A 26,890-nucleotide genomic window follows, 5' to 3' on the forward strand; every position below is an offset into this window, starting at 1 on the left:
TATTTCCCTTGGATTGAAAGGTTACCAACTTAATCAAACAACAAGTATTATGCCATACACTATCAACAAATTATCCAGGTTTCAAGTTTGAAATACTAGACATAGTCAACCAACTTAATCAACCTTTTCAAAGTGCAAAACCACTATTGACATGAAAATGTTAAACTGATGCCGAATCCCTTTGAAGTGAGGCTTGATTAAAAAAAACTGATCCAATATTCTTCATCATCAACCATCTTGAAAAATCGCCTGGAGATTTAAAAAAGAATGACATGAGCTTGAATTATTTTAATCATTATCAAGTAGAAATACCATGTGTATGAAGCAACTTATGGATGTGTAAGAAGGTGTATCTAGAAACTTTAAGACGAAAGTGTTTCTAGTGACTGACTAAAGTGTTTGTAGCCAACTGAAGGAGTGTATCTAGTAGTTCAAAAAAGGGTATGTAGCCAACTGAAGGAGTGTATCTAGTAGTTCAAAAAAGTGTATGTAGCCACCTAAAGGAGTTTATCAAGTAGTTCAAACAAGTGTATCTAGTTGCCCAGGGATGTGTATATATCTAGCTGCCCAAGCATGTGTATCTAGTAACTTCTAAGATGACAAATCAAACAAATAAAAATAGAAATTACTTGTCACTTTTTAGAAAAAGGTGTACCTGAGAAGTGTTTTTCTCCCATTTTATCAGTCGCAACATAATTTCTTGTCGATAAGCAATCAAGTCCTACAAAACAAAAATGGTAGAAATTTAAGATAAAAAATGGCAGAAATTTAAGATAAAATGGCAGAAATTTAAGATAAAAATATATGAATTATCAAGTTTATTAAACTCACTTTGTAGTGTTTCTTGTCCATCCATAAATCTATATTGAACATTGCACCTTCCAGAAACTTCATGACATATACTCCGCAGTCAAAACTATTCAAACAACGTATGATGTTGAAAATGATATTGAAATAATTAGCATTATGCAATAAAAAACGAAATATAAAACAAACTAACGTGTTTGCTTGCTGAGGTACATCCTTGATTTCAGTAGGAAACAAGCTGATGGCCTTGAGCCGCTTATAACCATTGCTGCTGGGTATCTGATTTGCAACATTGACTATCTGTGAACGACAAATAATCAGCAAAATATGAATGAATATCTTAGATTGTGACTTTTAAACTGAATTGAAATAAACAATGGCGACCATACAATATCCTCCACATAAGTATTATATTCCACCACGGCTTTCTTATCATTTTTCCTATATGTCTTGAGAGAGTCCAAAATATAGTTCTTCTCCGTCTTGAGGTCAGACACACAAGCTAACCAATGGTTATTATGTTTGCCAATTGTGAAAAAAACCTACATAAAAGCAAAATAATTTAAATAGGTAAGTAACTACGATATGCATGGTAATTAGTATATGCATATACCACTACAGTTTGGACGTTAGTAAATTTACCTTCTCAATAGTTGCTCCATCTTTTGGCTTGTAGTGCATCTTAAGATGAGGGCACCAAACAAAGTTTACCTCATTAACCTTTAATTGTGGCTTAGCATACTAAAAATTTAAGAAAATAAGTTAGTAAACTATACTGACAAATATATGACATCTGCTTTTTCAATTTGAACATAGTTCAGATGGCATATAGTTTCCTCACAAAAATGAAGTAAATATGAAAAAGTAAAACATAAATTCAAAATGTATTGCTTAGATACCTACCTTCACTGTTGAAGGCAAGTACAGAATATCTGGTCGATTATATGTACACATCACACCAAACATGTCAATCACCTACAAATGTAATAGTGTTACAAATATTTGATCATATTGGAATATAAGATATAAATGAAAAATGTTTATATACTCACCGTATCCCTTATCCAATGACGATTTTGCAAACTTTTCATTGCGTTTCGGCAGACATTCATCCATTCTGTGGCCACAATAATCTCATCCAAATACCTACAAACTAATACAATTAGCACAACTTCTAAGACCACAAATCAAACAAATATATAGATCATGAAGTTTAGAAATTACTTGTCATCCTTGCGGGTATTGATTACCCGCCCCAATATTTCTATGTCTAACAATTGACGTTGCCGGGTATCCTTGGTGGCGCCTCTGGTTTTCTTTCTCGGATTTTGGAAGTCTTGATTACCAGCAAAAGACAACATTTCGTAGCATGCCCTTGTACCAAAAACCTTAACTTGGTTGTTCTACAAACAAGGAAAAGGAAGGTTAATTTACGCTTACCCTATACATAGCAGTAAATAAATAAGGAAATTGAATGTAAAGCAGCTTACATCTTGGAGTCCCAAAACACAAGTCCTTCTTTCTCCTTTGTATTTCTCTAACAACCGCATGAGGTAAATTCCTGTATCACTTCCATTACCAAGATTTGATCTCAGAATAATATCCTATGGCTTCATGTCATGGACATCTACTATAGACGGCATTTTATTGACCAAGCATCTAATAACAAACTCTTTCTGCGTATGACATATATAAATTCAATCGGTTCTCAAAATGCATATAATATTAATATAGTAGAATAGCATCAAAATACGAGTAGGTTGAAATGCGCATACCGTAGACTCAATACTTGGTGCGTAATTTACGGTTTCTGGCCTCATCAAATGCAGGATTTCCAACTTCTTTGTTAGGAAGTTGAAACACATTGCAAATGGCGTCTCAGAAATTATTGGTACAAAGATCTGCAATTGTATAATATTTGTTCTTAAAAAATATCTATATCACAAAACCATACTGAAAAGTTAAACATGTAAATACTTACCAAAGCTGCCCCCATAAAATTGTCATCTATTTGAGAACTTAGTTCAGCAGATTGTGGGAGATACAACCTAGAAGGTGAAGTATGTGCTCTAATTGTTTCACATTTGTTCAACACGCAACACCAGGCATGTATCACTTGTTTAGGCACTATAGCACCTGATACTAGCGTCTTCAAATCTGCCAGAGTAACTGAAATGTCTGTACCAATTTTGAATAGGATCTAACTGCATACATAATGGTCCAGTCACAATGAAATGAGAAAAGAAAATGAGAAAAGTAATGACTGGATCTACCTAACTATAAATATGAATCGAAGAATTGTTTGGAATGTATCTAGGAATAAATTTGAAGGACTGTACAAACCTTTCATCAGAAAATTCTGAAAATACATAGTCCAATGCTTCTCTCTCATTTTTATTCACCTTGCCGTCAAGTCTGATACTTCTTTGAAGGAAAGGAGATCGAAAAGCTTATGTCTGAACTCTAACCCTCTTAGCCCTTGTCCTTTGTATATGTGTGGGTTCATTTGGGGGCAAAGAATAAAGTGGTACAACTTCAAGTGGCTCCACATTTACATTTATATTTAAAGCATCATCAACAAACTTTTACAAAACATCTTCTTGTGATTCTGAGCTAAGAAGTAGTGGGAATTCAGGTGGGTTCAAAGGATCAGGTGATGGACAGGAAGGAGGTGTAAACACTGGTGGGGAGTGGTGTGTAAACCTTGGTGATCGACGAAATGAGGTTGAAGCTTGTGCTGTTTTCTCAACATTCAACGGTTCAAACTCCTCCTTTTGTGACTGAGAGTCCACAAGAATAGGAGAAGTTGACTTTGGCAATTTTTCAGACGCAGCCTTGGAATCCACAAGGTTAGCAGATTTTGCTTTCTTCAGAACATTACTCCCAATATTTTCAACTCCAATGTGTAAACCATCATCATGTCCCTTTTTATTAACATCTTCTTGTGATTCTGAGCTTAGTAGTTTGAATGAAGGTGGTGTAAAAGCTGATGGGGAGTGGTGTGTAAACCTTGGAGAATGACGGAATGAGGTTGAAGCTTGTGTTGTTTTCTCAAAATTTAGCGGTTCAAACAACTCCTTTTGTGACTGAGAGTCCACAAGGATAGGAGAAGTTGACTTTGGCAATTCAGGAGACGGAGCCTTGGAATCCAAAAGGTTAGCAGATTTTGCTTTTTTCGGAACATTACTCTCAATATGTTCATCTCCAATGTGTAAACCATCCTCATGTCCCTTTTTCTCAACATCTTCTTGTGATTCTGAGCTTAGTAGTTTGAATGAAGGGGACTGGTGTGTAAACCTTGGCGATCGACGGAATGAGGTTGAAGCTTTAGCTATTTTCTCAAAATTCAACGGTTCACACAACTCCTCTTGTGACTGGCAGACCACGATAGGAGATTTTCCTTTCTTCGTAACATTACTCTCCACATTAACCGGCCGTTTTCCCAAAGCAGTTTCTAATTTAACAACAGCTGCCCACAATTCATCCTCAAATTCAAATGACTGACCATTAAGCTTAGACCATGGATTTGATTTCTCACTGTCATGTTCATCTGTATTAGAAACTCCTTCCTTCTCTTTGTCTTTTTCAGTGTCATCAGCGTTGGTGTTTATTGGTTGTGATGAAGGGCAGCATGCACCAAAAGCTTCATCCATTACAGCTAGCTGTTGTAAAAGTTTAGAGTCAGGGTGAATAACTTTAGCTGCTTCCAAATAATTTGTGAACCTTGCATAAGAATCTGCAAGAATAGTTGCAGATTCTGCCAGAACCTTGATAGCATTTATCTGCTTACTGTCCGTCTCACTCGCATTTGGTGAAGCCTTCGGTTCGTCGCCAGACTTCTGTTTTTGCTGATTAGAAGACTCAGACACTGCTGTTGGGACAATGAAACTTATTTTCTTAACTATACCCTTGACAATACGAGGAAGAACAGCTCATGTGCCAAACCCGTCTTGCATCTCATTCTTAAGCCTCTCTGAAATTTCGAGTTTTGTCTAGGTGGCTAGGGTGGGGAAGACGCAAGGAACTGAGAAAAACTTGTAGCACACTCTATCTAAATAACAAAAGACGAAAACCATGATGGGACCTCCAAACCAATCATTCTTCGAAATTCTCCACGAGTCAACGCTTTCAATAAACTGTTTTCTGGTAAACCCACACCAGTTTAACGTTTGAATAGATGAAACATCCCTAGATATTTCAGGACTCGAAGGCTTGCAAGGGTCCCCTTTACACCCATAAGAAAAGTAGAAACAACAAATACAATGAAGTTCCTTTTAAACTGTTCCCCGCCCTCCTTTTGCGTGATAAGCAGACTAAGGATGTCCTTAGTCTCCAGTCTTCCCGGATCTTTATCAAATTATTTCTTCCAACTACTCTTCAACTCAACAAACTCCTCACTCTTATTATTTAAGGAAGCTATTTGGACTTCATTTCCACCGATTGGAATACCGGTCGTCAAATAAATATCCTCATCTGTTATATGAAACTGACCTTTCATGTAAGAGCAAGACACGGAGTTAAAGCGGGTAACAAGCCAATGACCGAGAGCACCCGGCGCCGTATCTGTATTGAGAGTGAGAAGGCCTCGAAATCCCATGTCTTTAATATCAGATACTTGTTTTTCACTTAAATCACTGTTGATAAATGCCATCAGCATTTTATGAGACATACGAGTCCGTAAAAAACACTGTCCACCACCATCATCATCATTTCTCTTCCTTTTAGGAGTTCTCTTAGATGGATTCGTCTCAGTAACAGCTTGTTGTTTGCTTGTACTCCCACCATGATTGCTGATTGTTAAATCCGTCATTTCTGTATATGTAAAACAATGGTTAGTGTTGTAGCCACATTTGCTTTTCAACAAAAAAGAAAACAAAGAAAAATGCTGAGAGGGAAAACAAAGAAATAGGTCTGACAAAAGTGTATGTAGCTGCCCAAATATGTGAATCTAGTAACTGGCTAAAGTGTAACTAGCCAACTGTAGATGTGTATCAAGCAGTTCAGAAAAGTGTATGTAGCTGCCCGAAGTTGTGTATCTGGCAACTGAGTAAAGTGTATCTAGCCAGCAGAAGGTGTGTATCTAGCAGCTCAAAACAGTGTATGTAGCTGCCCAAAGATGTGTATCTAGTAGCTGACTAAAGCGGATCTAGCAAATAACGAAAGTGACAAAAGTGTATCTAGCTAGCTGAAGGTGTGTTTCTAGCACCACCAAAAAGTGTATCTAGTTAAGGGGGGCCGGATGAACCCTTTTTTGGGGACAGGATCAAAAGTAGGGGAACCGGGTATCCTAAAACGGGACGGGAAAGGGTTTAGGGTTGGATTAGGCGGATTCGCGGTTAAACCATTTCCCTTGTTCATTCAATTCGAACATCTGAAACACCAAAAGACACCCTAAGGGGGGGTCGGGTGAACCTTTTTTTGGGGACATGATCAAAAGTAGGGGAACCAGGTATCCTAAAACGAGACGGGAAAGGGTTAAGGCTTGGATTAAGCGGATCCGCTACCGCGGATCCGCCTAATCCAACCCTAAACCCTTTCCCTTGTTAATTCCATTTGAACATCCGGAAGACCAAACGACACCCTAAGGAGGGGCCGGGTGAACCCTTTTTTGGGGACGGGGTCAAAAGTAGGGGAACCGGGTATTCTAAAACGGGACGGGAAAGGGTTAAGGGTTGGATTAGGCGGACCGCTACCGCGGATTCGCCTAATCCAACCCTAAACCCTTTCCCTTGTTCATTCCAATCGAACATCCGGAACACCAAAAGACACCCTAAGGGGGGGCTGGGTGAACCCTTTTTTGGGGACGGGATCAAAAGTAGGGGAACCGGGTATCCTAAAATGGGACGAAAAAGGGTTTAGGGTTGGATTAGGCGGACCGCTACCGCGGATCCGCCAAATCCAACCCTAAACCCTTCCCCTTGTTCATTCCATTCGAACATCCGGAACACCAAAAGACACCCTAAGGGTGGGCCGGGTGAACCCCTTTTTGGGGACGGGATCACGAGTAGGGGAACCGGATATCCTAAAATGGGACGGGAAAGGGTTTAGGGTTGGATTAGGTAGTGGTCCGCCTAATCCAACCCTAAACCCTTTCCCTTGTTAATTCCATTTGAACATCCGGAACACCAAAAGACATCCTAAGGGGGGGGCCGGGTGAACCCTTTTTTGGGGACGGGATCAAAGAAGGGGAACCTGGTATCCTAAAATGGGACGGGAAAGGGTTTAGTGTTGGATTAGGCGGACCGCTACCGCAGATCCGCCTAATCCAACCCTAAACCCTTTCCCTTGTTCATTCCATTCGAACATCCGGAACACCAAAAGACACCCTAAGGGGGGGCCGGGATCAAAGAAGGGGATCGGGTATCCTAAAATGGGACGGGAAAGGGTTTAGGGTTGGATTAGGCGGACCGCTACCGTGGATCCGCCTAATCCAACCCTAAACCCTTTCCCTTGTTCATTCCATTCGAACATCGGGAACACCTAAAGACACCCTAAGAGGGGGCCGGGTGCACCATTTTTTGGGGACGGGATCAAAAGTAGGGGAACCGGGTATCCTAAAACGGGACGAGAAAGGGTTTAGTGTTGGATTAGGCGGACCGCTGCCGCGGATCCGCCTAATACAACCCTAAACCCTTTCCCTTGTTAATTCCATTAAAACATCCGGAAGACACCCTAAGGGGGGGCCGGGTGTAATACTACGGTTTTTTATAAGCTAGTACTCGACCGAGTAGAGCCTACTCGGCCGAGTAGTGTCAAGAGTGTAGTCTGTTTGGGTTCTGCCGAGGAATACTCGACCGAGTATAGTGAATACTCGACCGAGTAGAGGATACTCGGCCGAGTATACACTTTACTCGACCGAGTTTCCGGTCTGGCGAGTAATATTTCAGCGGTTTGATGCGGGAGTGTTTAGGGTTATTTAATATTTAAAGTCAGTTTCTAAACGTTATTTACAACCCTAATCATTTTACGATTACTCTAATCACTCCCTAATCACTCCCTAATCCTCCACTGTGTGTGCAATCGTCGTAGTCCTTGCGTTCAATCTTTCATTCTACTGTTGGAGAAGACTTCGTAGAGGAGCCTTTCTGATTGTTCGGTTTCCGTATTGCTTTAGTTGCTAAGGTAGGGTTTCTCCTACTCAGTACTGTTAATTGATTAAGATTGTATTGTTTCATAATTGTTGTTATCTGTTGATCGTCGGAGGATGGGTTTTGTGGTGACGGTGTTGGTGTGGTAGTGTGGTAGTGTGGTGATGGTTCCGGTGTTGTGACAGCTGTGATGCTGTGTGTGTGTGATTGTGGTGGAGTCACTTGCGGGAGTGGCTTCACACCCTAGTTCTCCCTCCGTGGAACCCGCCACGGGAGGGGATGTGCACATTAAGGGACAGGGATTGTTAGTCGCTCGTTGATGAGTTGGACTAGGTGGGGATGGGTTGCGGTCACCCACTGGCGAAGTGGATTACCTGTTGCGATGGGTAATCTGGCAGGGCTACATACTTCGGTGTGTAGTGGTTACTACGGAGGATGATCAGCCGGTTGCATTGTTTGTTTGTCTTGTATTGATTGAATGGTACTGACCCCGTTGTTGTTGTTTGTGGTATCTGTTGTGATCCATTCGGGGATGGTGAGCAGGTTTGACAGGTATTGCTTTTGGTGAGCTTGGGCGGTCAAGGGGGAGTCGTCTTCACCAGTTCTAGCATCACAGTCTTGAGTCTTAGTTATGATTTTGTAGTTGTCAGACATTGGATTTATTTTATTGGTTTGGTTTTGGATTTGATTGATGTAAACATTTATACTTTATGGTAATTTTAATAAATATGCTCAGTTCAGACGCTTTTGATATATACTAACCTCGGGCAACCGAGATGGTAACACACTTTTATGGTAGGGTGGTCCTGGTAAGGCACCTTGGTATGAAGAGGTGTTACAAAGTGGTATCAGAGCCGAAGATTCCGGCGCCTAAAACAAATGAACCTAATGAACTTAGGGAGTCTAAATAAAATGAACCCGGGGAGAGCTGTTTGGAGCTACCGCAAAGACTTGGGAGACGTCCCAGAGTCGCAATTTGGCCTTCACTAACTCGAGCCGGTCACATGGGGAAGTGTGTTGAGAGTTGTGTCATATATGTGCATGTATGTGAAGGTTAATGGTGGTAATAAGTGATGGTCAGAAATATGTATGTGAATTCGTATATATGGTGAATGGAAAAGTAGTAGAAGAAACGAATATGTGAAATTTGGTGAATCGGTTTTAGCATGAGAATGATTGGCATGATTAGGTGTTTATTATGTGGCATTAGAATCCTGTCGTTATATGTTTGATTGTGGGGATAGAAAGCATAATAGGGGACACTGCACTGTTTTATCCCGTCTTTAGCATGACTCGGCCGAGCAGGGCAGGTACTCGACCGAGTATGGGGTACTCGGCCGAGTAACCAGGCACTCGACCGAGTGTTGTTTGGCAGTAAGCAGCAGTTGCTACTGGATGTGTTTACTCGACCGAGTATAGTTAATACTCGACCTAGTAGAGCATACTCGGCCGAGTGTTGTTTATACTCGACCAAGTATGCGTTTTGTGAATTTGAGGTCGGCTACTGGAGTCAACTAGTCGACCGAGTATCAGTGATACTCGACCGAGTAGTCTTTACTCGACCGAGTACTGTCTGGTACTCGGCCGAGTGCTTCTTTGGCGGAAGATTGTTACATTTTGAGCCGTAGGCTTTTGTGCTTACGTTTCTTGTCTCTTATTAGCTCAAAATGCCGCCCAAAAGAACTGCCGCACAAATTCAAGCTTCTGAGATGTCCCTTGACGAGGTTGCTCGTATGATTGAGCAACAAGATGCTCTTCTTGAGGCTCTTAAGAATGTGGGGAAGGGGACGGAGAAGCCGGTGGATGCTACTCAGCTTAGCATCATCATTGCCTGCTTCAACCCTCCCACATATGAGGGTGTTGGGGAACCAACGCTGCTTGAGAAATGGCACCGTGAGATGGAAAGTCTCATGGAAGTGGTCAAGTGTCCTGATGACATGATCGTTGAGCAGGTAGTGTACTACCTGAGAGGTGAAGCCGCTGTATGGTGGCAAAACGTCAAGGAGGATGCTAGAGCTTACTACCAGGCCGAGGGTCTGGGAGCTATCCCGTGGTTAGGGTTGAAGAGCGCTATGAGAGAGCAGTTTGTGCCGGAGCATATCCGACACAAGATGAGATCTGAGTTTGATTCCTTCACCATGTCAGAGGAGATGACAGTCACTGAGTACTATCATCGGTTCCTAGAGCTATCTCGCTATGTTGAGGATATGCAGTTTGGACAAAGGGGTTTGGCTCTCCGTTTTGAGAGGGGTCTATCTGTGGACAGCGGGCCGCCCACGGGGGCGCTTGGTGAGAAATGGGGACAAGCGTTTGCATTTTGTAAGGAGTCGCCACCAATTTTATGGGAAATTGGAACCGTTCGAATACCTCGTGTCATGTCAAGACACAAAGTAGTGACATGAACACTAAGCAATCGTTACCCTTAGCATTCTATGTCTAGAATGACTCTCGTGGATGCCAATGAACACGGGTGCTCACGGAGATCTGGAGTAAGGGGTGAGGGTACGTATTAGGAAGCTCTTTTGATCGAACACCTAATCCCGCCCGCCTCGATAGCGGCCTCTACTAATGATTAGGGAAGTTATTCGTACTCGATATATCGTCGGCTATATGCATGCAATGCAACATCCATTGATTAATCCTAACATGTGAGAATTAAACTAAGTCGGTGAACAATTAGTTTAGCAAACAATTGGGTCGAAGTTGGATTTAATGTCGATTTACATGTGAAAACATACAAATGAATATAAATTACAATAAATAAATTACAATAAAATAAATTACAATAATTACATTGGGATAGACGATTTATGTCGAAAATACCTTTAAAATGGATAATTTAAGAAAAAGAAATAAAAGAATAAAAGAAAGAAATAAACGAACAGAAATCAGGTGATAATACGGATATTAGTTAATTAATTACGTAAGCTAATTAAACTAAGTCAAAGAAGAAACGGAGTTCAGGGACAGAACTCATCCTGGAATAGGCGCAGCAGAGCTGCGCCCTCTGGAAGAGCGCGCAGCGATTCTTTGCGTCTGTTCCAAGGGTGAGTTCTAGTTGTGAAGTAGGAACTACAAACCGTTAATGTTAATCGTTAATTTTAATGGATCGATTGATGATATTACTCGGATGAAAGTGATTTAATGGATTATTTACATATGAATGGGTCGTAAAAGCAGTAAAACATGAATGAAACGGATGCAAATGAATTAATTACATGAAGGGACGATGTTAATGAATTACAAACAAACAAATAATTAGACTAAACATGATGAATTGATGACGAATTAACAATGAATACGGATGCAAATATATCAACGATGAATTCCAGAAACTCAATATGAATGAATTGAATCTCTAAAACCCGGATTGAATATTAATAACGAAAACCCGCAAATATTGATTATAAGGGATTTAAGTCGGAACAATGATGAATTAAAACATATGAATTAATGATGATGATTAAAATATACATGTGAATATATCTTCGTCATGACGAATAATTAAAGACAACATATGAAAACGAATAAGAAAGACGGAATTTACAGAGGATTTAAGAAGAAGAAAAGAAGCGAGAAGCTGGCGGCCCCTCACGAAGAGGCGCGCAGGGAGGCTGCGCTCCTTCAAGAGGCGCAGCGATTCTTTGCGTCTTTTCTCGACGTCATCTCTCGGAAATCCATGAAAAACAGGTTTTAAAGAAGGGTTTTAGAAATCGGTTTTAACGGTGTTTTCGACATAAATCTTACATGAGTGATACGATAAACAAAAGTACAATAAATAAAACAGGATTATACACCCTCAGACTTACATGTTGACGGAACGAGATGAACTAAGTATCGACTAGTGAATACTCGACGCGAATGCAATGAAAGAGTGCCCTCGTAAGAGGAAAACGATTGATTAATTAAAGTTGATTATTGGTGTAGTTGGTCAAATTGGTCGGTCATGCAACGGAGAGGCTGGTACCCAGAAAGATCCGAGCTTACGTGGTCGGAAGTCCAAGCACGTAGGCGCCAATTAGTAAGAACGAAGTCTAGAATGCAAAGGGAGAAGAGAAGGGCGGACACTCGCGTGAGAAATATGAGGAGCGAAGGCTCCTATTTATACTAATCACGCGGAGGAATTAGGGTTTCGGAGACTCTTTGGAAGCGAATCTCGGAAAGATATAAAAAAGATACGTAAATCATGCAAAGAAGGGCCTGGGAAGAGGCGCAGCAGCCACTGCGTCCCTTGGAAGAGGCGCAAAGACTGCTTTGCGTCTATTCCCGTGGAGGTTTCCTCTCAAGAAGAAAGATTTCGCGTTTGAGTTATGGTAGGACGGAAATAATTCGATTATCTTGTGAATATTACGGGATATTATTTGCCAAAAGATAAAATTTGTGAAATATGGAATAGAAATATCCGGAACATTCCAGAACATTCTGACTCGGGATTTATCAGTTATCAGAAAATGGAGACGGTTTTTGACCCGGACTCCGAATGTGCTCTAATTACTGCCAAAACGACCGTATCAGGACGTAGAATACAACTAAGAGGTTGACATTAATATTTGAGCAAACACTTGACGATAATCTTACGAACTGTCACAAATCGTTCCGCGAATCAAACATGCGGCCCAATCATCACCGGGTGGTTTGCGGGAGGTGCGAAACGAGGTGTGTCTGAGCCCCCACTTTGACCGAGGCTTGGACAAGGCGAAAGTCAAAGTATAGCCATCAGTTCAATCGAAGATTACAACAACGACGACTATGGCGACGCGAGGCGGTTCAAGGGGTCGAACCAAGGACTGTCGTCGGGAACATTTTACGATCGTCGACTATCGGGAGGGTCGTTTAAAGTCCATTAGACTACGTAAGGAAGCTCGCCAGCCATAAGAAGAGACCATACCTGAGACTTCTTTCTCGAGATGCTTCCGGAGGTGCATAGGAGCTAAGGTTGAGCGTGGGAGCTAAGGGTAAGACCTAAAAGTTATATAAGGATTGTGCTAGGGTATGGGACCCTAAAGGAAAACATCAATGGGAAGGAGGCCTAACAATAAGATCAACTTAAAGGTGGCTAAGGTTTGGGTATAGGAAATTCTGGAGAACGACACCCTGTCGAACTCCGCGGGGAAACACAAAATATAGTGAAAGCAAGCAGGACGTCGGTAGAAATCGCTGGGAATCCGCTGCGTCGGTCTCAAGCGAACTCGGCAAAACTTGAGGTTGAATCTGCTTGCGTCGGTCTCAAGCGAACTCTCGTTGGGGAATATATTGACGACTAGGAACATCTTGATCGCCATGGCAGAAATCCTGAGTGAGCAGTACTGCTAAATACTACTGTGCCGGATAAAATAATTTGAGCAATACTGCAAAATACTGCTGCGCGGATAAAATGATTTGAGCAATACTGCAAAATACTGCTGCGCGGACAAAATGCGGACCGGAACGAAAGAAAATCATCGAAACGGGCCAAAAGAATATAATAGCGTTAAAGAAGAGGCGCACCAAAGATGGGCCCAAAAATAACGAACTCATAACGAATTTTTGAAAATTCGTATGGAGGGAACGCGAGGAAGAGGCGCAAAGAAGAGTCGCGTCTCTTGGAAGAGGCGCGGCGCTCGCGCGCCCTTTCCCCAATTTGGCTATTTCCGCGTAAAAACGCGAAATCAGAAGGGTTTTATTCATTATTTCGAAACACATTTCCTTCAATTTCTCTCTCAAATCTTCACCATTTCCGTCGAGGTTTGATCCAAAAGCTTGCTTTAAAGATGACTAATCGAGGTATGTGTCTTAATCTTGCATTAATCATCTACATTTGTCGAATTTTGATCCAAAATGGATAGTAGGCAATGTTAGGAACATAACCATGTATTTGCTTTGAATTTTCATCGAGTTTTGAGCCCTTGAGCGAATTTTGAGACGGTTTTACAGCTAAACCGTAAATTGCTTCGAAAATAGCCATAGGATTGTCCATTGGCGATGAAATTTGATATTTGGGATCCTTGGATGATGGGTAAACTTTCTGCCATCTCGAAATTTTAGTTTGTGACAACTTTTTCAGGACACCTTTCTAGGGCATAATCGCCGTTATAACGAAATGCTGCCGAATTTTCGACTTGAACCCGGAACTAGGCTTTGACTTGGACTTGACTTTGACCCAATTTATCACATGAGTGATTGGGTTGGCGGGAATATGGCCAAAGATGGCCAGAAAGAGCAGTTTTCAGGGCTCTGGAGGCTCGAAAACTCCTTAACAAAGGCTTGTCGTCATGTGACGCGGCCTAAATTTACTTTAATGTGCCGGTGATGAGGCTTCTACTTCTGGGAGGACTCCCATGGAGATAGACGTTGTTACGGTTGAGGAGGCTTTAGAGCAGGCCCTCACCGCTGCGGTGATGGCTACTGGAGACGAGGCTCACGAGGAGGAGGCCGTCGAGGAGGAGGAGGAGGCCCCGAGACGGGCCAACGTCAGGCGAGGAGGTCGTCAGCTGAGGAGAGCTCCCACGTGGGCTGAGACCTGGGAGAGTAGGCACCTTGTATGGGCTGCAGAGGGTCACTTGTCCTACAGGACGGTGAAGAGCTTGGTAAATAAGAATTCACTACTCATTACCTATTCTCTTTCGTTCTTTTTGTCCAAACTTCTTGCAAGTTTCATTCAAAACTAAAGATAGCTTTGTTTCAAATCATAATAGGAGGCCGGGAACATCAGGTCGTTCTCGGGTTACACGACAGCGATGGAGCACTACGAGCGGTTGTCAGCGGAGGAGAGGGCCATGATCGAGCGTGGAGCGTTTGGTCCCTGGTTGTGTCCGGAGGGATATCGTGAAGAGGAAGTTGCGGGCCAACCTTAGCCTGGTCCGTGCTTTCTTGGATCGATCTCCGGGATACGACTTCCACGTTTCACCCGCTTTCGGTGAGGTGGGAGTTACTCGGAGGATTACGGCATGATTTCGGGTCCGCCGTGTGGGGACCGAGGAGATGGTGTGGCCGGAGACTGCTATGAGAGCGGATTCGGCCGAGGCGAGGAGATTGATCGGCTGGAACTTATCGCCGAAGGCTGTTGCAGTGCCGGGCTTGGTACCTAGTACCTACGTCCGAGACTACTTTGCGGGGAAGACCCCGTACCGGTGACGATCGATGGGAGGGAGACCGCTCCTCCTCCTTGTACAAACCGAGCAGAGCTCGTCTCGTGGCTTTGGTGGTTCTTGTCTTCGATTTACCTCGGAGACAAGGGCGAGAGGCTATCGACGAATCTTCTTCCCTTTCTTTCGACCCGAGTTCCCTAGGCGTTGGGACCGGGTCACTTTGCTGGTTTTGCGGTCCTCATCCGCTTCATGAGGGCCATGGTTCGTCCGGAGTTGATGGAGAAGGGGACTTCTCCTGGCGCTGTCGGACCTGGACTACTGTTGGAGGTATGAACCTTCCTTTAGCCCAAAGTAAATTCTTTTTTTTGTTGAATCACGAAAGATCGTCATTGATTATTTTGTTTTATAGGCATGGGTGTACTCTTACTTCCCGAGTCTCGCGCCCAAGAGGACAGAGCCGCTGGAGAAGGCCTATCCCGTGGTGAGGGATTGGGTGATGTGCCGAACGAAGAGCAAGCGCTCTTCTCACAATGTCTACCGGCGGGATGTGAACGCCCTTCAGCTGAGCAGCGTGAGTATCCCACTCGTATTTATATTTCTTGTCCTTTGCTTTCACTTGATCATAGGAATGATCTTTGCCTTAACTTGTCGCAGTGGGTGCCCAGACCTTGGGCGGAGTACGCTGGAGCGCCTCCTTTTGTCGCTGAGGTCCTTCGACCTAGGAGCCCGAGTCGGCTGCTGTTGTGGACGTCGATGGGTCCTGTGTGGTATCTGGGCGAGCGTTTGGCTCGTCAATGCTCTGGGGCGCATTGACGGTTCCCATTGACCCTCCGAGGACGATGTTAAGGGAGCCTAATGAGGCTGAGAGGGAGGCGGACCTGGCTGGTGCCAGTGGTGACGACCTTCTTCTGCCTGGCGAGGACTACTCAGCGTTCCTTTACGGGAGGTTGGCGTACTGGCCAATAGTGGTGAGTATCCTTTACTTTTCTTGATTTGATTTCGGGAATTACGACGAAAGATCGTCGCTTAACGAGGGCTATTTGTCTTTGCAGGAGGTTGAGGCGGCGGGCATCGAGCCCCAAAGTGTACCCCGAGACTCTTGAGTACACCGACGCGACCGGGAGGACGACGATCTCCGAGTTGCGTGACTTCGACGTAGCCGTGACGGATCCGGCCTAGACGACCGGGCAAGATCCGATTCGGAGGGTGAGCCTCACTTATATACCTTTCGTGTAAGAACACATTTGATTGAACTTGTTCACTTTACTGAGAATTTCTTTTGAAATGCAGGTCGCGCCATCTCGGTTCGTGGCACTATGGAGGGTGGCCAACCGGCTACGAGCTACCGCCATCGAGGCACTCGTCGGTGGTCGAGGTCGTCAGGTATGAACCCCATTTGATTTCTTTTGATTTTTGATTTTCAGTTTTGTTTGAGTTGATTGACATGAGCCAATTTGTTGTTTTCTGGGGTGACCGCGAGTGGAGCGAGAGTTGGCCCGATCTCGGGAGGAGACGGCTCGCTTGTCGAGGAGCTCGAGTTTCGGACGCCGAGATTCTTTGCTCTTATGGCGAGGGTTGCTTTGAGTTGGAGGGTGCCCAGCAGTAGTTCCGCGTAGTTTTGTAGACTTGTACATTTGGACATTTGATTTTGAACATTTTCGGACTTGTTTGGGGCGCAAGCCCCCAGGTTGCTTGGACTTTGGGCTTGGTTTGGGGCGCAAGCCCCCAGTTTGCTTGTACATTTGTATATATGATGGCTTTGAGTGCCTTTTTTCTGGGTTGTGATGCTTGTACCGCAGTTAGTTCTTGAACGGGTTTGGTAAACAACGGTTTACGCCGTCATCTCGCCGAAATTCACATAGAAATCACGCAAAACATACATTTTATGCACATATGGTCTTAATTAGCGCAAAAAGAGACTCAAAAGGATACAAAAAAATGCAAAAATGCAAAAATTTTGTCTGCAAAAATTTTGTCGGAAATGACCGGACGGTAGGGAGGGTTACCCCCTAAAAAAAGAAAAAAATAGAAATCTGTAAGTGTAGAAATGAAAATGTTGGAATTTGTTAAACAAAAGAAAATTATTTCCGAAAAAAAATGAAATTAAAATGAAATTTATGAAATTTAATTAAAATGAAATTTATTTCCTAAGAATAAATAAATGAATTAGAATAATGATAAAAAGAAGAATTAAGTGCGATGAAAATGGCGAAGGTGTCGATGTCGCCTCGAAATGCGTGCCCGCGAATTTAGGAAACTTGAAACATGGTAAACTGCTCGTATTTACCAAAAGAAAATCCCGTAGGAATAGGAAATTATTCATTATAGAATTAGGAAAGATCCAAACGCGGAAATCGCAGAAGTGAGACTGGGGAAGAGGCGCAGCATGAGCTGCGTCCCTTTGAATAGGCGCAGCAGGAGCTGCGCCTGTTCCCAAGCCGGTCTATTTCAAGCGGATTTTTGGAAACAAAGAATTAGTATAAATAGAAACGTCGACGAAGCTTTAAATCATATAATTCTTCTGTCTCTTTTCCGTTAATCCACATAAAACTCCCCAAAATAAATTCTTAAGAGAAAATTGCCATTATGAATACTTTGGAGATCCGCTTGAAGGAATGGACTAATGAATTCTCGAATATTGAGAAGCACGACATGGGTGCTCATAACCTTGGGTCTCTATTGAGTTTGAAACTCATTAAGGTGGTAAAACCGTTCTTGGATGCTTGCCTTGACTACTGGGACCCAAATTGTCATGTTTTCGTGTTCCCAGGTGGTGATATTTGTCCTTTTAGGAGGAAGTTGTCGCTATTGGTGGGTGGGACCCCGAGCATTTACCCGCCATTCCTTCGACTTCACAAGGGTATAAGACCAAATTCAGAGACTTGCTTGGATTGACTAGACTTGAGGTGGATCGCTTAGTTACCCCGAAAGGCGTGAGAATGCTGGACTTTGTAGACCGATTCATCAATAGGGCTGACCCCACCGTCTCTTATGTTGCCAGGAGGAGAGCCTTTGGCTTTTGTTTGCTGCATGTGTATGTCTTCCATGGACACGTTGATGAAGATTTGCGAGGTGATCCCCGTCTTTTGGGTCTTATCGAGCAAATGGAGCTGCGCAGGAGCCCAGCTTGCTTGTGCTTAGGGGAGATTATCTTGGGTTTGGATAATAGGAAATCCAACCGCGATCTTCTATTCTTGGGGAGTCCCGTCATCTTACAGGTAAAAGACACCTCTCTTTTTTCGTTTTTTCGTTTTTTTTTTTTATTTTTTTATTTTTTTATTTTTTTTTTTTTCGGGTGTCTAATACCTGCTTTTGGTAGGTTTGGCTTATAGAATGACTCCGACTGCTCGAGCCCCCAGTTCATGCACTTTCCTATCATTCCCGTATGATTGCGATGAGGACGCGGTTGTACATGGTGGACTTCACTCGAGTTTGTGACTATTGGAAGAACAAGCTGAAGAATGATGATGGCCCGTTGATTAGGTGGGTTGTACCGTGGTGGCATCTCAAGTCTGTCACTGGAGTGTCTTCTTTGGATCCCACTAGGTCCGTGCGTATTCCGGGATTGGAGTTCATGGTATGCATCTTTCCGGAGAGATTGATGAGGCAAGTCGGGTCAAGGGCGGACTATCCCGAGGCTTGATACGTTCCGCAGATCGCCGTAGCGCTTACCACCGAGAGCCGAAGAGAGTGGGCTATCAAATGGGCCCAAAGGAACATGTGGTTCTTGAGCTTCTCCGCCAATGCTTTGTGGGTGTCGGATTCCTATCTGAGGTGGAGAAAGGCTGCGACTTCGGAAGAGCGCGAGAGATCGAGGAAACGCGAGCCCGTTGACTACAAGGTGCGCGAGGGAGAGAAAGAGAAGGAGAAGCATCGATGAAGGAGAAGAAGAAGCTGGATTTGGTCATTCATCCTTCGAAGAAATCAAAGACTACTCCTGTTGCGGAAATGGTGGTTGGCAAGAATGGGAGAGTCAGGCCTCGAGAAAGACCGTTGGTGATTAGGTCTGAAGTGGTGGAAGAGCGCCCGGCCCGAGGTCGTGACAAGAAGTATGACAAGAGTGACAAGGGCAAGGGGAAGATGGAGGAATAGCCCGAGTCCTTATTTATTATTTGATTATTATTATTATTGTTGTAACACCCCAGTTTATGAGGGAGCCTTTAGCAAGACATTCCCTAATAAACCGGACTGTTACCATCTCGGTTTCCCGAGGTAGTGAATAACAAATTAAACTCCAAGGCAAAAATTATATAATGTCTTTAACTTAATTATTACAAAACCTCTTTTACGTCAAATTACAAAGAACTAACATAAATAAAAGTGAAAGTCTTCTAGATGATGATCTAGCTACTAAGTCTTCTGATCCAGTGTCTCACGCCCACCAAGCTCCCGTTCTATCTCTTAAACCCGTCAAGTCCGCTCGCCAATATTTGGGTCATCACGGTGTTCACGAATACACAGTGGTCACCACGAGGTTGAGTAGGGAAAACTATGAAACAACAAAATATGATATGCATGCTCCTCCGTCACCTCCATCTCCATCTCAACTCATATCTCATAACTCATATCTCATAACTCATAACTTGGACAACTGACCCATACCGATCCCCGGTAGACTATATATATCGACCGTAGTCGATCCGCCACCGCATATTTGAGGACACCAGGGCAAGTCCCGCAGAACCCGCCCGGGCCTTATCACAACATCATCATCACCACACCACATCACCACAACATCCTCCATCTCCAATGCATATGAATGCTCAACAGTGAACAATGCAATACAATATGTATATCAATGAATGAAATCATGCCCACTAACAAATGTTGTGATAACACACTCAACACGAACAATTCAGTCAACCATATCATAGCGTAATCAACAACCACGAATCAAGTCACGCTCACAATTTGGTCATATGAAACACAAACAAGTCAACACAATTCAACAACACGATAAGAAGTCAAGTGTATTTCCCTACCTTTTCGCAATCCAAGCTCACACAAGCAATCAATTATGAACCTTCACATATCCATCACCTACATAACATAATTATATATAATTACCACCTACTCAATCAAATAATCATGCACATAACCTAGGCTCATCATAACTTAATAGGAATATCAACTTAAAGAACAAACACGATTTTTCCTGATTTTCCAGCACATGACAGACTCGGAATAAAATACATAACTAATTCCAGAAAAATCAAATTGATACAAAGCCAATTGAATTGGAACCCCATGAGTCTTAGCTACAAATTATATCTAACGTGTTTTTCCCAAATTCCATACTTATCAAGGGTTTTCAGACTGATTTCCAAAACTGACAGAAACCGTCGCATAAAAAGTATTGATTCATAAAACGAGTTTAAAACATTATTTTTCATAAATTCCAAATCCTATTATCATCTAGACTATACAAAGATTATGTATGAAGAAGCCTCATAACTGAATCGACATAAAAATTAAGGTTTCAAATCATTTTCCACAACCAAATCAGATTCGCGGACTTTTCAGCGACATGTTCATAAATAAATCACCTAGGACAAACCACAAAGAATTTGACTATGAGATTTTATATGCATAAACTAGACATCAAATAAACAGGACTCTCTTTTCAAACTTTTCGAAAAAAACGAAATTAAAACAGTATAAACAATGGAATTAAATCGACTTACAAACAGGGAATCGAATTAGGTTGGAATCGATGAGCAATTTTCAATCAAATGAAAGGATCGTGTGTGTGTGTGTTGGTGTGCGTCAAAAGGAGGGAGGAGGGTGAGATGAGGGTTGTGTAGTGTTAGGGTAATATTAGGTTAAGAATTAGGTTAAAACATGATGTTGGGTGTTGGGTTAAACATGTTATTGGGTAAACTCCAATGGGTCGAGGGTAAATGGGTTAGCTCACATCTCGAATTCCATGTAAACCCGTCTCAAATAACTTACGAAACAACTCGATCTTACGATACAACACGAGTCAAGTAAAATAACATAACGTAATTATCGACTAAACAATTAACCCGACTTAAATAGTAATATAAAATACGGAGTATTACAGTCTTCCCCCCTTAAAATGAACTTCGTCCCGAAGTTCGCTCATCTATCAAACCTCCAAGCATCACCGTGGGTACCAAAACAGATTTTCTAGTATAAGAACTCAAGAACTTAGGCCCATAAAACAAAATGTTACATTCTACCCTCCTAAAAAGAAAGTTACGTCCGGGAACTTACTTCATGCAAACATATCACCACGAATCATTCCATCATCCTACTACCGTCGTTCACCTCAAACTATCAGAGCGCCATACCAGTAGTTTAACTACACGTTTCTCTTACACATCAACCAACTAATGAAGTAAGAACACAACATAGAGAACTCATTTGCATGGGTACCACACAACGAAACATCAACTTGATCAAAACCACAATCTATAAACAAGTGCAACATAACATTAAGATTTTACAATCCTACCCAACTAAAAACATGGTTACGTCCTCGTAACCTCTTCTCAACTTTCATATACGTATGCAACAAAATCATCATCAACAACATGTAACAGTAGAAGAACACATGGTAAGAAATTTCGCATTAACATTAAGGTCGAAAACAAGGTTTCATTATGGAGTTAGCTGATTGTCAACAAGCAACACTTATTACTTAGCTCATTCTTAACTTAAAACACAACATTAACTAAAAGAACAACAAGAAAAGAACCAAAGGTTTACACGGTTTCATAACGAACCGATCATGGTGTTACTAGTTCTAACATAACAGTCCTTAGGTCGCGTTTACTCGATTTCGGTGACTTCTATGTCATTCCCTACCTGGTTCACCTCTTCCCCAAAGTCTGGTTTGGGCGGTTCGATCGTACTTTCGGCATCGGTACATTAGCATAAAATTCGTATCTCAGGTCGCCTGATATAAAGTCAAAGGTATGCTCGGGCGGGTAACTGGCCCCGCCGCAGTAATTGGGGTCACGGCATAACCTCATGCAATGGGTGGACAACTCTCTCATATGGCCATACTTGTCCATGGCAGCACAAAGTTTCTCACAATGCTCATTGAAGTCAGCATCAAGTGACATGCAACAGTCTCGCGGGTGTACATTGTAGGGATCCATCCTACAGAGTGGAAAGTTAAACAAATTATGACACAAGGGTTCTACCGTAGAAGGGTGTTAATATAAAGGATTCATTCACGAGGTTTAAGGGTGCGGAAGTTATATAACAAGTTTTCGTAGTATTTGTTGTAATACCTGGGTTTTGGTCAACTCAAGATTATCACAATTCGCATTATCTACCAGAGAACAACAACCTTAGAAAGATCAACCACAAGGATACACGTATATCAGCATACAATCTAACGTTGACCCCACCAAATTCCTCTCCCAAGTCGAAATTATTACTAATTCCGAACAATTGAACCATATGCGCATTCATTCCGCCCTACTACTAAACAATCACCAGGAGTATTAAAACATGCTGCACATATGCACTACTTAAACACTTTGAAACCACAGAAAACATAACATGTAATCAAAACCATTTGACTCATTAGACACGCAACATGAGTTAGTCAGTTTGTATGATATAAATTCTGAAAACGTATTTCTCAATAGCGTAACAACATATGTCCCATGACAACAACAACATTACTTCCATATCACACATGTGTTTAACATTTTCGCAACCATATCGTTCAGTTGTGTCCAGCAACTTAGTATAACTCATTTTCAGCAAAACAAGAGATATCGCATAAATAGCTTAACATATACATTTGCCATCATATACCTTGTAGAATATTATCTATGATAAAAGTTTAGCAACTTGAACAACTTCTCTGGTTTGCACGGTTTGAACAAATAGGCAACTCGCGGTTCGATTAAACGTAACTATAACGACTATCATTTAAACGTACGCATGACATGTGAATCATCAAAGGGTTATCTCATTGTAATTCGACGGTTCGAGAATATATTTCAAATATCGTGACAATTGCAACAATCACCTTAGCATTTCATGACAATACAACTATGAACATATCCAATAAGGAACAACAACACTATTTTATTATCATATCATAAGTTTAGGTTGGACTGAAATAAATTAATGCAATGAAAGTAATAAGTATAACTATAGGCACACAGACTCACATAAAAGACATGAGAACTCGGATGACATCCTACATGTGTGAACATTTAGACATACTCATTACTACCATCCATGTGTAAACATTTTAACATAATTATTATAATTATTCACGCGAGTATATTAGAACAATCAAGTTAACGTTTAACACCATCAACTTTACCAAGATATGACAATATAGTTTTATATTTATATATATCCGACCACTATACAAGTATGATGAACACACCAGAGATACTACAACATGCCAAACATATATAAAATATGTAACAACTGGACTCGTATAAAATATTTCACCCTCGAATAAGGATCAGATTAAGCTATTCAATTTCACACATACTATCATGCCAGCAATGTTATAAACTAAACTTTTTTTTTTTTTTTTTTTTTTTTTTTTTCACTTGTTAAGATACATAACTACTGAACATGCGTGCTACGATCATCATATAAAAACATTATAAGGTCGCATTAATAAGGCTCATGAATTAACCAAACAATTGTATGAAAACTCAACATAGAACACACATTTTAAAAGTTATGATTCACGTTGTAACTTCCAAAAATCACGAACAAATAACCGTTCAACGAAACTTGAGTTATATTACTTTTTATAACATACAGAGAGTTAATAATTCGTGAGAAAAAGAGTGAGGTCCAAAGCTCAAGAATTCAATTTTTAAAGGATTTTGCAACTCGGTTGGTCCAAACAAGTATGTGACAGCAATTGGTCCGAAACTTGGGTCAGTTTGCAAAACTTACCATTTAATATAGAGACATCAAGAATTTTCGTGGCTTATCAATTTGAAAACATAGGCGAATCTTCTGATCGATGGAGTTGGAATTATGCAGAAATTATTAATACAATTTAAATGAGGATTTTTACAAAATCGTTGGTCAAAACATCACTGCACAGGAACTTCCTGACCACAGCCCACCAAAATATTTATTACTCCTAATCCCTATATCCTATAAGCATGAAACCAACGCCAAATGAACACTAATTCCCGAGGCTACCTCCCATAAATTTTCATCCATAGGCAATAAACAGAAAAGAAATGGCAGTAAGGTCAATTAAAGAGTAAAATCAAACAAAACGAGTTTCAAAGACTAGGTTATTCTTTACTATGTTACAAGCTCTTATGAACATACTATGTATACTAACCCATCCCAACTTAAATCTCACACTTTGTGCTTACGTAAACATCTATCCCATAGAATCCCTTCGTATCTCGATCTACTCCTTACATCTAAATCACGATTGCTATGACTAGAAACATGCAATTCAATAGTGTTTTGATTACTATCAAAATACTATACTAGCATGGCTTCGGGATCACATAACCGCATATCGCTAGACATATTAGCTCTATCAACACGTCATTCAACATCCATCCAAATAAATATCATCAATTCGCAATCATTTTCACGCTCACGATTACCACAATCCAACAATTATCAACCTGAACACGAAAATTTTAATTCTCATCTCCACAACATCACATGATCACGCCATCATTCATACAAAATACTTACCGTAACGTTGTCCTGCAGCATGGTTAGAATATATGGGTCTCAAGGTGTACATCCACTCGATTATATCCAAAGTTTTCCTTCTAACTACCCCATTCACTCAATTTCTCTCGGGTTACCTGGTTCAAAACTGAGAGGGCAAAAGAGCACGTATTAAGGGCGCCTTCTTAACCGCACTGTGAGCTCCTAACAGTTTATTCCCAGGGTTCATTTTATTTAGACACATCCTACGTTCATTGGGTTCATTGGTTTAGGCCGGAGGATCGTTCGCTCTGATACCACTTTGTAACACCCCGGTTTTGAGGGAGCCTTTAGCAAGACATTCCCTAATAAACCGGACTGTTACCATCTCGGTTTCCCGAGGTAGTGAATAACAAATTAAACTCCAAGGCAAAAATTATATAATGTCTTTAACTTAATTATTACAAAACCTCTTTTACGTCAAATTACAAAGAACTAACATAAATAAAAGTGAAAGTCTTCTAGATGATGATCTAGCTACTAAGTCTTCTGATCCAGTGTCTCACGCCCACCAAGCTCCCGTTCTATCTCTTAAACCTGTCAAGTCTGCTCGCCAATATTTGGGTCATCACGGGTGTTCACGAATACATGTGGTCAACCACGAGGTTGAGTAGGGAAAACAATGAAACAACAAAATATGATATGCATGCTCCTCCGTCACCTCCATCTCCATCTCAACTCATATCTCATAACTCATATCTCATAACTCATAACCGGACAACCCAAACCATACCGATCCCTGAGAGACTATATATATCGACCGTAGTCGATCCGCCACTCCATTTGAGGACACCAGGGCAAGTCTGCAGAACCCCTGGGCCTTATCACAACATCATCATCACCACACCACATCACCACAACATCCTCCATCTCCAATGCATATGAATGCTCAACAATGAACAATGCAATACAATATGTATATCAATGAATGAAATCATGCCAGCTAACAAATGTTGTGATAACACACTCAACACGAACAATTCAGTCAACCATATCATAGCGTAATCAACAACCACGAATCAAGTCACGCTCACAATTTGGTCATATGAAACACAAACAAGTCAACACAATTCAACAACACGATAAGAAGTCAAGTGTATTTCCCTACCTTTTCGCAATCCAAGCTCACACAAGCAATCAATTATGAACCTTCACATATCCATCACCTACATAACATAATTATATATAATTACCACCTACTCAATCAAATAATCATGCACATAACCTAGGCTCATCATAACTTAATAGGAATATCAACTTAAAGAACAAACACGATTTTTCCCGATTTTCCAGCACATGACAGACTCGGAATAAAATACATAACTAATTCCAGAAAAATCAAATTGATACAAAGCCAATTGAATTGGAACCCCATGAGTCTTAGCTACAAATTATATCTAACGTGTTTTTCCCAAATTCCATACTTATCAAGGGTTTTCAGACTGATTTCCAAAAACTGACAGAAACCGTCGCATAAAAAGTATTGATTCATAAAACGAGTTTAAAACATTATTTTTCATAAATTCCAAATCCTATTATCATCTAGACTATACAAAGATTATGTATGAAGAAGCCTCATAACTGAATCGACATAAAAATTAAGGTTTCAAATCATTTTCCACAACCAAATCAGATTCGCGGACTTTTCAGCGACATGTTCATAAATAAATCACCTAGGACAAACCACAAAGAATTTGACTATGAGATTTTATATGCATAAACTAGACATCAAATAAACAGGACTCTCTTTTCAAACTTTTCGAAAAAAACGAAATTAAAACAGTATAAACAATGGAATTAAATCGACTTACAAACAGGGAATCGAATTAGGTTGGAATCGATGAGCAATTTTCAATCAAATGAAAGGATCGTGTGTGTGTGTGTTGGTGTGCGTCAAAAGGAGGGAGGAGGGTGAGATGAGGGTTGTGTAGTGTTAGGGTAATATTAGGTTAAGAATTAGGTTAAAACATGATGTTGGGTGTTGGGTTAAACATGTTATTGGGTAAACTCCAATGGGTCGAGGGTAAATGGGTTAGCTCACATCTCGAATTCCATGTAAACCCGTCTCAAATAACTTACGAAACAACTCGATCTTACGATACAACACGAGTCAAGTAAAATAACATAACGTAATTATCGACTAAACAATTAACCCGACTTAAATAGTAATATAAAATACGGAGTATTACAATTGTTGTAATAAAAAGGAGGGATTTTTAGAAT

At 41.3% G+C, this 26,890-nt stretch overlaps 1 protein-coding gene across 1 annotated transcript; it reads right to left on the minus strand.

Moving 5' to 3' along the window:
- Positions 1-50: 50 nt before the first annotated feature.
- On the minus strand, positions 51-2,443 carry LOC141598252 (uncharacterized). The gene is made up of 9 exons (XM_074418086.1): positions 2,298-2,443; positions 2,032-2,210; positions 1,860-1,953; positions 1,711-1,782; positions 1,450-1,548; positions 1,197-1,349; positions 832-1,107; positions 656-721; positions 51-249 (listed from the first exon to the last, which is right to left on the minus strand). The coding sequence occupies exons 1-9, from the start codon at positions 2,355-2,357 to the stop codon at positions 229-231; spliced, it is 1,020 nt and encodes a 339-aa protein (XP_074274187.1). The 5' UTR covers positions 2,358-2,443; the 3' UTR covers positions 51-228.
- Positions 2,444-26,890: the final 24,447 nt, after the last annotated feature.

This window comes from Silene latifolia, chromosome 9 (genome assembly GCF_048544455.1).
Source record: "Silene latifolia isolate original U9 population chromosome 9, ASM4854445v1, whole genome shotgun sequence".
NCBI lineage: Eukaryota > Viridiplantae > Streptophyta > Magnoliopsida > Caryophyllales > Caryophyllaceae > Silene > Silene latifolia.

Excerpts from the sequence above, each read along its gene's own strand:
- LOC141598252 (XM_074418086.1), bottom strand. The coding sequence starts at position 2,357 with ATGCGGTTGTTAGAGAAATACAAAGGAGAAAGAAGGACTTGTGTTTTG. Across the intron at positions 1,783-1,859 it reads GTCATTGGATAAGGGATACG|GTGATTGACATGTTTGGTGT; the intron begins GTGAGTATATAA and ends TTACATTTGTAG. Across the intron at positions 1,108-1,196 it reads ATACTTATGTGGAGGATATT|ATAGTCAATGTTGCAAATCA; the intron begins GTATGGTCGCCA and ends TGTCGTTCACAG.